Source organism: Phalacrocorax carbo, chromosome 8 (genome assembly GCF_963921805.1).
Source record: "Phalacrocorax carbo chromosome 8, bPhaCar2.1, whole genome shotgun sequence".
NCBI classification, from domain to species: domain Eukaryota; kingdom Metazoa; phylum Chordata; class Aves; order Suliformes; family Phalacrocoracidae; genus Phalacrocorax; species Phalacrocorax carbo.
Genome location: NC_087520.1, coordinates 38,863,339 through 38,877,012, shown reverse-complemented (window position 1 = coordinate 38,877,012; position 13,674 = coordinate 38,863,339). Strand labels below are relative to the sequence as shown.

General features: G+C 39.5%; 1 protein-coding gene across 2 annotated transcripts in view; it reads left to right on the top strand.

The window, feature by feature from the left end:
• The window catches only part of ADAMTS18 (ADAM metallopeptidase with thrombospondin type 1 motif 18), an 83,389-nt gene that overhangs the window by 63,158 nt on the left and 6,557 nt on the right, over nucleotides 1–13,674 (top strand). For both annotated transcript variants that reach the window (XM_064459615.1, XM_064459616.1), the window contains 5 exons: nucleotides 3,183–3,324; nucleotides 4,892–5,018; nucleotides 9,543–9,747; nucleotides 12,089–12,280; nucleotides 12,657–12,866. In XM_064459615.1, coding sequence (XP_064315685.1) covers nucleotides 3,183–3,324; nucleotides 4,892–5,018; nucleotides 9,543–9,747; nucleotides 12,089–12,280; nucleotides 12,657–12,866 — 876 coding nt within the window. The remainder of the gene's footprint in view (nucleotides 1–3,182; nucleotides 3,325–4,891; nucleotides 5,019–9,542; nucleotides 9,748–12,088; nucleotides 12,281–12,656; nucleotides 12,867–13,674) is intronic.

Here is a 13,674-nt window from a genome sequence, read left to right as displayed (position 1 = left end):
AAAAGTTTTAAGCTCTACTGTTTTCTTGGCCACTGACATAGCACAGTTTTATGAGAGTTGTCAGAATCAAATGAGGTGAGGGCTAACCGTACACAAAATCTTGAGGTATGGACAAACCTCCTCTTTTGACACGACTTACTAAAAGGCCAGATAGAATTTTAGCCTGTGCACTTGAAGGAAGACAGAGCACCTACTGAAATGGGAGAAAGTGCATCCTCATAGGGCCATGAAAGAGGAAATCTGACTTTGACTTTTGCCGTACATTAGCCAGATCTTTTCTAACACAAGAAGAAAATAAGCTACTCTCTGAAATTTTCTGGCTGCCTAAGATGCTGAGAGCTGTGCTAATACCTTGGACTCGTAGGAGTAAAAGCAAATGAAAGCATTTTGAGGTCTGGTCTGTAAGAAGAACCAGGAAAGGAATTGTTTTAATTAAAGAATAGTTTTCCAGGGCTCAATTCTTATTAGTCTTAATGCACCCTATTTTTTTCTGAAGCACATGTTCTGAAACTTTACATAGCAGATATTTGTCTCACTTTGTCCTTAAGAGAAGGACAGTAGAGTGAACACATGTTACCGCCGCCTGTTTTTTTCTAGAAACTCAAACACCCGTGGACTTCAGGTTCAAGAGTCAAAGTGACTGTGGAACAGCTGTTTTAACAGAATTGGACTTTTTGCTATCAGCAGCTGGACAGCTTTCTAAAAAGAAAAATTTATATAGATTAGATATTTGCTTTCATCTGAAGGCGCTGTTAAATCTTATAAAACATTTACATCAGATAGTGATGAACGGCCAAGGAGAAAAGGAAGGTCATGAAAAAAGTTACACTGGTAACGGTTTGAGTAGAGCACCACAAATAGGGCACGGAACGACACATTGATGAATGAGCATAAAGTAAAATACGGAAACTTTGTAATACGCTCATTAGTGAGCACCGTGTGCTGTGAGCACTGAACGCAGTAGAGGCTTTCTGGAAAGACAGTACAAGAACCAGTGATTCAGAGTGCACCTGTGCAGGGCAGCATGAAGTCGCACAGCAGGCTCAATTCTAATGTTTCCTAATTTCAGAGTGTTTGATTTTCATCCCGTTCTTGTAAAATAGTTGTGATACGTACATACATATATGACTCACCCCTAAAACAGATATAGTAATACTATTTCTATCAGAACATTAATTAAGAACAGAGAGGTCAGTCATCACTCTCAGATCTGCTTCTTCTGTAATCTCATGGATTTCTAAGGTGCTCGTGAATTAAACTTGGATGGCTGAGATGAAAACTTTCACATGAAATACTTTATTTTACCTGTGCTTGGAAGATCTTCTAATCTGAGTCTTCCAACGAGAAGACACGTACTCTCCAATTCTTTCAGGAGTATTTTGTCTTTTACAGTCCTAATCACTATATTCTCAGTTTGGATCATTATTAAGGTTCACTGCCTGAAATAAAATCTTTGGCTGCTAAGAATGGAAAATATAGCATCCGGTCTTCTTTCTTCAGGCAAAGTAAACAGTATGCAGTCCAGGTCCTTCATGTGTTCAACATTACTGAGGTGGAGGTCATGTAAATTTGGTTTGAATTTTCACTGTCTTGGGTAATTTCTGTTTTCCAATAAGTACACTTTCAGAATACTTTAAAACCCTTGTCTACTACTTTTAAAAATGTTATTTTATTTCTTGGTCTAAAACTACATATATGCAAGTTTGTTGCTATTTTATGAAACCAGTCTACACTGCGATCAGCTCTACCTACGTGGTTTGCTTAAGCACTCGGGTTAGACATCATGTGAACTTAACTGGTATTTTATTAATATTTTCAATAGCAAGCATTAACATAGCCTGAAACTGTACTTGAAATGCTAGGGCTTATCAAACAGTGTATTTAGGAACTGAGGTTAACTGCACCTGCTCTTTGTATTACTATGACCAGATCCGTACTGGTGAAGAGTTAAAACTTAGTAGAGCTCTGTAACTGCAAACTCTTGCCCCTTTTCTATTAAGTATGACTACAAATGCACATTGCTGCCAAAGATAGTTTCTAAAATAAATTTTAAATAGAAATTTCTCCCCAAATTTAGGTATGTGTCAGATGTTCATGCATCTTGCATTGCTTATAATTCAGATCTGAAATGAATACAGTGAATTTTAGAAAGTTGCCTACATGAAAACTGCAGTATAATTCACCACTAAAATAGCACACCCTTGAGAGCTAGGCTCCCTGAGTTAAATGACAAAGATTGTTATTATAGTCAGTAATCACACTTTCTATAAATTTTCGAACTCATTATGCTAAAATCACTAATAAAAGATTTTTCCAATCCTCTTTCCCATGTAGACACCCAGGGATGGGTCCTCTCTTGGACTGAAGCTTTATCTGCTTCAATCATTATGGGGAAAATACCAGCTGAGGATCTTCCAAACAAAATTGATCACCACTCGCATAGAAAAATGTTTTTTACAAGAAGAAAAAAAAATCTGTTTTATACCCTCAGCCTCAAGAACTGAGGAAGCCATCTCTAGGCACCTCTCTTCCAGGCTCCCGCACAGCTACACCACTGCTTTGCTCAGGCTTCTTTTAGTAAAGCATTTGATTCCTGCTTACCTAATGGGCAAAGGCTTCTTCATTCGTAGGAGGCATTGTGGAAGGCTCAGCTAGCCTGGACTTTGTTTACTAAAGACAGGAAATTTCTCCCACCCCCAAATCCTTAACCCACCCACTACAGCGCCCGGGCAAACTCTAGCAGCTGCCGTGAGCCCTGGTGAATGCCGGGACCCACGCAGCGAGGGCCAGTTGCAAGAGCAGAGCACTGAGAGCTGGGGCAGGGGCGGCGACTATTGCTGCATCGCCAAAAGGCTTTGGATGATATTTCATGCTACTGAAGGCATCTCTGCTCCACCAATCCAGTCAAATGCCTTCTGGTTTAGAGGAGCGTTATGCTGCATCATGTATTTCTGCACTCTTCTGTCACATACCCTGCAGGTGTTAGTCCAAGCAAATGCTTTGCTGTTTAGGAATTACTTTGATGGTTTTTAGCTTATCAAAAAAATCAGGTCTTCTGAAAATTCTTTCACAGACATGGTAGGTATCATGTTTAGTTCATCTCCTTTCAGAATGACAGAATCCTTTTCTTTTTTTTTTCCTCCTTCCTTTTTTTTAAACAAACCCCAAACACCACTCTACAGATCCTGTTACAAGGCAAAAATCCTGGGATTGCTTGGGAATACACATTTTCGAAAACCAACAATGAAAACAAGACATCTGTCAAAAAACATAGTTACTCCTGGGTGACGGTGCAGTCTGAGTGCTCAGCTACTTGTGGTGGTGGTAGGTAACTTGCCATTTGCCAGTCCTCTTATTTTTTGTTTTTTTAAAGCATCTCAAACATTTCAGCTGCCTTTAATTTTGCAGACATGCGTATCGATACATACAGGGGGTGACACTGAACACCTGGTCCTTAGTTTTTTTAGCTGAAAACTTATAACACAGATGAAGTACCTCCATACTTCCTTTTTTTTTTTTTTTACTATAAGTAAAAAAAAAAAAAATTAATGCCAGTCTCAATTCATGTCACTTACAGTGACTTAGTCTTTTTTCTTTAGGTCGATCTGTATGCATGCGATATATTGCTCTTGAAGTAATGTGGGAATTATGTGCTTTCATGTTGTTGTAATTTGGGAACATAGAAAGATAATAGATAATAAGTAAAATTTATCTTATCTGTAGAGAATAACTGAAGACTAAAATATTATCGAGACCTTTACTGACAGTCGCACCCTGATCTTCTCACTGTTTAATTACAAATATTTGAGTTCTGCCAGGTCAGAGTCTGGTCTGAAATTCTATACAAACTAAGGATTTCTTATGATCATATTCCTCTAGGTATTTGCTTTGCACAAACCATCTATTTGTTTTTCTAAAACCTGGATGTCCTGTCAGTGAAAGTCATGCTGGGATGTAATGAAAGCAGAAAAGTGGCATTTGGGAAGTCCTGCAAAAAGAATTAAGAATTAAAATTTTAGTGGCTTTAAGTTGGAACTGGGTCATATAAGTAAGACTATATGATGCAGTTGTCTTTAATACCAAAGATTGGGACTGGGTGATCAAGCAAATGCCACGTTATGCTCCTGTAATGGCAAAAAAGTCCAGGGGAAATTCAGGAATCTCTTGCTAGTGTGTTGCCAAACTTCACAGCACCTCAGCAGATTGTTTGTGGAAGAAAGCCCCACCAGGAGCACTGCAGACATAAAATATGACAACTGTGTTTTTCTTGCTTCCCTTTAAAACAAATTAAGGTTGCAGCATGGATATAAAGATGATGGAAACAACCATGTTTCCTCATTTGACTTGCTGTGCCCAATGAACCATGTGTGAGGTGAATGAGACTTCTCAATTAAAAGATAAATCTATAGAATCACTTCATCTCTTAAGGCATTTGCAGCCTTCTCTGTAACCTGTCCTGATGTTGACACTAGACACGCTTTAGGTACAGGAACCTGCAGAATTATGATTTCTGTAAAGATACACTGTAAAAAGTTGCAAAATGTATTGGTGCAGTTCACAAGTGCACGAGGAGAGCTCTAAGCAAGCACTGCTAGTTTCTGCAGGGAATTAGGATTTGAAGAATTACTAATTTTTGCTGGGGGAAGATTCTGCAAATATGCTGTTTATAACTAAAACGTTTCATCTGACTTCAATAGTACCTGCGTTACAGAGAAGGAAATTAATTTTAAAAACACGTTGCCAAATTAAATCCTATTTTATTTAGTTCAAGTCAGTGGAATTGTGCTAAGGATGAGCTTGGACTTGTTCAGTTAAAATTCTTCCCTACTATTTTTTCTCTTCTTTTTCAGTATACATTTATTTTACTGTATTTTTTCTAATACTTCCATAGGACACGTTACAGCAAAGGCAATTTGTTTAGAAGATCATCGTACGCAAGTAAATTCCTCCTTTTGTGGCCCAAGGACAAAGCCTTTAACTGAAACAAAAGTATGCAATACCAATCCCTGCCCAGCATAGTAAGTTCTCTTTGTTTTTATACCTTTTCGCTGTGCCTTATGCCCAGGTTTGCCACAAAAGAAGTCCTCTCCGACAGGCACACAGAATCCTATAGCCTGCTCGATGAACCCACTTTTATTCTGTAACGTAGAACAGTACTTGTTTAAAAATGTTAGTTGTGTAGGCTTCTGCCCAATGATAATAACAGGGGCGGTATTTCTAATGTTGCTAAGCAAGACCCCCTGAGGATTGCTTGCAGCTCTGTCACCATGCTGGGGTTAGCTATGTGACACTGAGTAAATCTAAGTTACTTAGAGGCCTGTTCTGCCACCTTTACTCACCTTGAATCAATAAGACCATTTCCTGAGTAAAGTGCTACTCCCCGTGTGGAAGCTTGGCCCCATGACTCAGATTCCACTATCAGATTAGGTTAGAAGAATCTTGTGAAGTGTAATTAGTGATTTTTGGACAAAATGTCTCACAGAGTGTTATGATAGCAAGAAGAGGACTATCTAAACCAAATAAATCATCAGCAATGCTCCTGGTGCCCACGAAAATAAATACGAAGACATTGCCTATGTGAACAATCTTATTTTCTAAAAGGCTTAAGAAAGGTGAGATGAAAAGGAAGACATTGACGTATAGATAAGCATTTAGAATCCAGCTGGTCTAAATCAATAGAGTTCCTTTAAAAACAAGGGAATTACACTGATTTATAGTAGCTGTAGTAGGGGTCCTTTGGAAAAAAAAAGTGTGCTCATATAATTAAACACAGTATCATGTCGCTTAGATTATAAACGGGTAGACTTAAGGACACGTTGGCCATCTTTCTTCTGCTGGTTTTTTTTTTCACTTTTGGATTCCTGACTTTGCAACCTTAGCAACCTTTAATTTCATTCTGAAGATCAGAAAAGCTGTACTGTGTTGGACAAGACATTTTGACTTCCAGAATAGGAGATTTTTCTAAAGTGATATGTTCAAAAAATTACGAGTGTTTCAGTGGGAAATACAGTGGAAGGTGCATTGAAGTGCAGAGGCAGCAGAAGGCAGAGGAAACGGAGGAAAGCTCCAGACCTGGTGTCATCTGCTGGTTTTACTCTGCAGTGACAAAAGCAATGGGCGGTAAAAGGGATTGGCTAAGCCTGCTCCCATACTTCATAAAATAACACACTTAATGAAGTTTAATAGGAAGCATTCCTCATCTCCCCCAGTCCAGAAGAGGATGATGGGGCAAAGCAAAACGATGTATATGTTCTGCAGCAGCTTTGTTTTTACTTAAAAATCCGTAGTTTGCAATATGTTGAACATACTAAAAAATAGTCCAGTAATAGTTTGGAATTTTCTGCAAAACTTAAAGATTACAGAAGAGTACACAAAACCTAAATGGCAAATTATACACTATGACCACAAAAGCGATAGAGATAAGGTTTAAATAATGGTAACATGTGACATGAGAGCCCCATGTTCCTGCTTCAGCAGTTTCTTTAGATTGCGTTTAGCCACATGATTTTCTCAATCCCAATTTTAAGTAATTTATGTAGCCAAACACAATCTTTTCATATGCGACTTATCTTCTGCCAGAACTATTTTTATCCAATGAACTCAGTATCATGTACACAGAACTGTATTGTCTATGATGTTCCCAGGAGTCGTCTTAAGCTGTTCATGCTTACCTTCATTTTGATGTGGCATTGTTATGCTATAAAGCTTCACCAAAATCATATTCATTTCTCTGGACCACACACAAAATTTCCATCTCTATTAACCAGTGATCCCGATGTATTTTGAATATCCACTGATACACCTATCACTGAAAATGCTGAATATCAATTTTGCCATGCAGTGCCATGTTTTCATGCTAAAATTGCTCTGAAATTCTTAGATTTACTACTTTAAAGCACAGTTAATGACTTGAACCCTAAAAAGATTAAAAAAAGAAAAACCATGAAAGCGCCAAGCCACCTCTGGGGAAAAACAATTCAAGTCACTAATTAATTATTCTTAAAATCCTTAGGATATATTAATGTATGGAGGATCTACATGTAGGACCATGTCTTAAATGAACAGATTGCCATTCAGCTGAGTGAAACTATGCCAGAATACCTCTGCTGAGCAATCTGCCCAGAAAGTCACGGCATGTAATATTTCCCATAAAACTGAGGTTGCCAACATCAAAAAATGTAGTATTAATAAATACCATGGAGGAAACAAAGAATGCCTAATAGCCAGCAAATAAAGCAAAAAAAAAAAAAAAGACAAAAAAAGGTAGGCATAACAGGCAAGGGAAGGAGGTGACTAATAGATAAGATACCAGCGTGTTGGTTTTGTGACAAAAAAGAGGCTCCAGACTTACAAAGGTCAGTGAGGAATAATTGCTGCATAAGAACAAAGACTTATTAATGTCTGAGTAGGAACAAACTACTGTCCCAACAGTAAGAACACAGAAAGGCATCAGTACTGCACACTGTTGTTGTTGGATTTCAGAGCTGCCAAATCTGGTCATAATTATTTAGTTATTTGAGCTAATGAAAGATACTCTTGGATCACAGCCCAGATAATCTTGGAAAATGGCAGTTTACTGGAGGACATTAATGTAGGTTTATTGCCCTCTCCTTTGTGAAGAGGGGAACTTTCAGGGCAGTTATGGCGAATAAACTCTTAAAATGAACACTTTTGGATGCTCAACCAATCACCGTTGTCAGAAACACCCAGGCAGACTAATTAAAAGTTGTAAAATGGATTAAAACGATAACTTTTTTTTTGAGAAGTTTGTGTTGCAATAGCCCAAATATTTATAAATCAGATGAAAAGGAAACTTCTGACGTGTTCTGGAATTACATAACTACTGACTTTTCACATTAATATTTCTTTGTCCTTAAATTAGTGCTTTTTTTTTTATTTCCCACTACTTTTGGCATTTACTGAAGTTACTAGACTGAGGTTTGGGATTTCTATTCCCAAAGGAATTTTTCCAAAATAGGCTTTTTATACATTTTTTTACAAATTAAAATTAGCTTTGTTTTCAGGCAGATGTGAGCAGACAGGCAAATGGGATGCTGTTCATCTTTCACGGAGTAAGAAGAGAAAAAAATAAAAAGCTCTCTTGCCATTAAAACTGTATATAAGCAGTATTCCAGCGGTCACGGGGCTGATGCTGTAGAAACCGTGGCAGGAGGATAGGCCAAGCAGTCGGATTTGAGACGAGAACCTTTTATGTGGCACAAATGATTAAAAATTTGTAAAACTGCTGCTTTAAAATCTTTAGTTCAAATCCAGTGCTGGGTCTTTGAATAAGGGTTCTCAACTTGAGTAATCATAATTTCCTTTGTTTCTTCACTTCTGTTGTCCTGTAGTTGTTATTTATGGTCTTAACGTTGTAAGCCTTCCGGGACAAAGACACTTGGTCGTATGTTTGCAAAATGTTCCACAAAGGCTGGGGACCCACTCAGTGCTTCAGTAATAGAAATACTGAGCAGCTATTGCCATTTCAAAACAGAGCTTATCCTAAACAATTGGCAATAATTCTTCAGACGCTGTGTAACTTCAGTGACATGATGCGTAACTGAAGCATGCCTGTGACTGCCATATAGATTTGCCTGACAGCTTTTGCTGGTGAAATTGCCTCTGTTTTATTTAGATTCTGCATCATCTGTCTGCCAAAATTATTAGTCTGAGGACATTTAAATCCTCCAGCCACTGGTGACAGGGCTGCTGATTTTAGGAAGCAAATTATTTTTTGTGAATAGAGGCCATTAAGGTTTGACATAAACACCACTGGGCAGCACCATGCCATTGTTTGTCACCCTGTGTGAGTGTATCTACGCACAAAGGCACCGGGAGGGACACGCTCAGCTAAACTGGCCCCATCCTTTCCCTGCCACGCCAGCTTTTCTCTTATATCAGCTTAGGTGAACCTTCTGAGAGAGATGTAAAAAGGAAAAAATGTAACAACAAAAAGGCAGAACTTTCCAATAATGAAATCTTATCTATTTACTGAACTCTCTCCATCTATCTGGCTTCCTCCTTTGGCCTCGGGTCTGTTAGTCCGTTTGAAGGTCTCTTCAGCAGCGAAAGTGACAAAAGCGATCATCCTGTCATTTCTTTAGAAAATATTTTTCTTTTCCTGTTTGAGAGAGATTTTTTCAATTAAAAGCAGAGACGTAGTAAAAAGGAATGGTGATTTGTTAGCCAGACTCTTAGATCTTCCACCCTCCTCAATAGCAGCATCTCTCTCAGACCCCGTGGAATTCCAGATTCCAGGTTGGATTCGTAGGCAAGTTGGTTCTGGTAGATGAGAACTGTAAATAAGTAATACTGGTTTTTCTAGTTGTGCAACTTATATTTCATCCCTAGCAAAATGTTCCATGCTTTGAAGACAGAAGATGTAACTGAGGCTTTTTGGTTGCTTCAACAGGTATCAGTACATCAGGAGAGTAGGCTAAGCAGAACCCCTGAACAATTCACATTTGATGGGCACCCATATGTATTGATTTTATAAAGCTAATTGGACTTCTGTGTTTCTAACATACATTTTCTCCTTTAAGCTGGTCAACAGGTGAATGGAGCGCATGCAGCAAATCCTGTGGAGGAGGGCAACAAAGTCGCCTCATTCACTGTGTCCAGAAAAGGGCTTTCCAACGGGAGGAGGTAGTGGCCCATGCCCTGTGTCCTGTCAGCACCCCTACCCAGGTGCAGATGTGCAATAGTCAGGACTGCCCACCTGAATGGAGCCCTGGCCTGTGGTCTCAGGTAATTTGAAGAAAAACTTACGGTTTTGTCTGCTGGCGTAATGAAAATACTGCTAAAAACTCTCCTCAGAAAGAAGAATAGTGCAAACTTCATGAGGATCAGTATTTTGCAAGTGACTCTATTCATGAAGATAATATGTAGACTATGTCTGTATTTTAACTAGCCTTCCTAGACAGGAGGGCTTGCCAGAAGTGGACACATGGTGTCCTTTTTGGTTTATACAAAGAGGTGGATGACTTTTTCTGGTTTCATAACTTAAGGCTGTATGAATTCTTCAAAGCCATTAACCCCCCTCAGAGATGACTTCCCATAGCAATATTAACTCTTCTCAGAGATGACAGGTAGTCAAGGAATGAAGAAATATTTGGGGTCAGGGTTCCATATTAGTGCACACACATATGCAAATGGTAGGTTGACAAATTTGTGATTTACACGTTCACTGATCAAGTCTGTACTTTTGCATTTGTTAGAGTAACTATTCCACTGCAAGCAGAGTACTGCTGCAGTTAATCGCCATGAGGGGCATCAGGCCCCCGGGCAGATTCCTGCGTGTACACACCCTGCTTCACAAACCTGCCAACTGCCCCACATTAAACCAGCCTGAGTTAAAAAACCACACACGCTTACACAAATCTGATCTTTGCTCTTTCTTTCACTACTGTTGCTGCTGGTATGAACTGTTAATGTGAGGATAAATGAAGTACCGGGAAATCTGGGATTCAAGAGGGAGCTGACAGTATGCTCATATCAAAAGGAGCTACCTTATTTATATTTTTTCCAGCTTAATTTAGTGAGATTCAAGGTGGATATAATTTACTGAAAAATCTGTGACTTCTGTGTGCACTTCTTGGTACTGTTACTCTTTAGGTGTTCAAGAACATCTTGACCTAAGCATTCCCAGCTGAGAAGCACAGACTGCCTCTCCAGGGGAGTGCCCTGTAATGCACTATGACAGACAAGTAACTACTCAATAGTCCATCGTAACGGAGTTTTAACACTCAAAAAGAAACTTTTTCTTCCAGTGTATGTGAAGGAAACCTTAGTGTGGCAGGAGATTATAAAAAACAGGTATGATGATTAGATACTTAAAAAGGAAGAAAAACCACATTCATACTTTCAAACTTCCCTTCATCTACAATTAAAAAATAATAATAATAATAATAAAGCGTTTCCCTCCTCTTTAGGAGGTGTACAATTCAAGTTGGGATTTTGAAATAAGCCTATGAAAATTAAGTCCACAGGTCCTGCAGAATGTAGTGAATGGGCCTATTGAACAAGTTACTGAAGATTTTAAGATTCAGCTGAAAGCTGTTATATCACAGGCTCAAAGGAGTTAAAGGGGAAAAAAAAATGCAAAATACCCAGCCTCTCTACACAGAATAATTTAAATGAAATAAGATTTGTGTTTGTTTGGGGGAAAGATTAAAATCACAGATTTTCAGCATGCAGGTATTTCTGTTGCACCCTCAGTACAACTCTGTTTTCATGAAATCTGTTAAAAACATTTGTGATTTTATACAGATAGTGATAGTACAGGATTCTGCCTTGGAATGTGCCCCGTAAAAAAAAAAACCAACCCAAAACCCAAAAAAACCAGACCAATTAGAAGAGGATGCAAGAAGGCAGGAAGCTGGCAGCATTATTTCGGGGCTGTTACTTCCTCCTTTCATCAGAAATGGCTCGTTCGTGCATTTTGTTGTACACTAAGGCAGTGAAAACTACAGAATGTCTTTTCAACTGAACCACAGCTCAGCAATGCATACTTATTCACTGGTGACCTGTCCTACGCTTCAGCTGTAATCTTGGCTATTAAAAGATCTTTGGTCAAACTTCTTAACCATTGTCTGTATCAGATTCTGTCTTGTAGAGAGGTTCATTTAGTGAAGGAGTTATGTATAGATTCCCTGGGTAGTTTTCTCTGCTTCTATCTCATCCCTCTTGGCCAAGGTGAGGACAAAATAACAAATAGCTGAGAACATCTTGCCGTGGGATATTTGGAGATGGAAGGTTAGGGCCAGCTTTCAACTATGCTGTCCAGGGAAAAAAGCATTTTGCTCACAAGTCCAACTTCCCTCCTATACGGAAGAGAGATACTAGTTATCTGTCCTACACAGGGGCCATAAGGGTTCAGAGTTTACGTTAAGAAAGCACTTAGAACAATGTTTTAGAAGTGACATACAGATGTTACTGTTACTTGTTTACCAATAGAGCATCAAATTTACTTGTATTATAATGGCAGCTACACAGCACATTAGCTATGGTTTCTACGCTCTGCTGTAAAATATGAATAATGTCAATTTTCATTTCCTGTAGTTCAAATGAATATTTCTTTCTATCACAGTGCTCCAAGACTTGTGGGAGAGGTGTTAAGAAACGGGATGTCTACTGCAAAAGTACCGGTTCTCCCAAGGTTAAAATCTTGCCTGAAAGCATGTGCAGCAGAGACCAGAAACCTGAATCCCAGCAGACCTGTGTGCTGGGACGCTGCCCCAAAAATGACCGCCTCCAGTGGGTGATTTCTTCCTGGAGCGAGGTAAAGTGGTGCAGTTACATGGCTCGCTGCCTTCTTTTGCTGCTCTTGGAAACGTTGACTCAGGGACACACACAAACCATGTGGGGGAGAGAAAGCTGAGCTGTCATTTGAAAATCAGGTGTTGTAGGCAAGCTGCTATAAAAACACAATTCTTTACATCCAGATGTAGTTAGATGTACCCTGATGTCTTTGTTTTTCAGGACTTTCACTGACTTGGATTCCTATTTAAGCTTACACATTATGGAACATGGTCTTTGTGGTTTTAGTTATATAATGCTTCTGTAGCTTTGCAGAATCTGGGGTCTCTTACACAGGCACATCCTCCTTTATCTGAATGTGTTTCTGTAGATTTAAGAGGTGTCCTTTGCCTCCACAGTGCTCAGCCTCCTGTGGCCCAGGTGTACAGAAGCGAGAACTAAAATGCGGTGAGAAAAGCATCCACGGGAAATTGATCACCTTTCCTCAGAGAAGATGTAGAAACATCAAGAAACCAAACGCCGACCTGGAAGAAGCTTGTAACAATGGACCCTGTCCATCACAAACGTATAACGTGGTGTCTGGCTGGTACTCCTCACCCTGGCAGCAGGTAGGAATGGGAAACTTTCTGCCCTCTCTGCCCCTTTCCCAGCTAGCACCCTTTCTCCAGCACTATTTCATGCCTTGGCTTTTACAGAGTTTACAAAAGGAGCACGTTTCTCTACACAGTAGCTCGAGTAGCATCCCCTAGTGCTTTTCACTACACAACATTAAAGAACAAAACAACTGCAACGTGACTGCTGACTCTTGGACAGAGTATCCACCGTAACTAGAAGGGGAGGTTGAAGTGCCGGGCTTAGAGAGCACCATACCTAGAAAAGCTGTGGTATCATATGCCACTGAATGGACACTAGCTGGAGTGGCACAGACACCTGGTGGGTGTAAAATATCAAAGACCACACCACTGTGACTTCAGAGCAGTGTGAGTCCAAGCTACCTAGATTAAGCTAGCTTCAGTCTTACACTGTGCCATGGTCAAACGTCCGATTGTGCGGAGGAGGTATCTCCAGTACTAACAGTCCACACGTGTCTCCTGCATGAGGCCATTCCCTAAAGAAGGTTGCACCACTCAGCCACTGAAACATGATGCAGCTGGTCCACATCCGTCATTTGCTTTGGTGCAGCTCATTACTTTCCGCTAAAACTGAAGAATGTCACCTAAAATTGTTATTCATGCTTGAGAGGCACTATAGTCCATGTTCATTTTCCAACGCTTTCTTCTCAGTCTTGTTCAAAATGCACTGTGGTTGAACTATTACATATCTATATGCACAACGTATTTGAGCATCTGCACAGATTCCTTGGAATTCCCTAAATACTATGATTAATTATGGGATCAGTCTGTATTTGTTTCTACA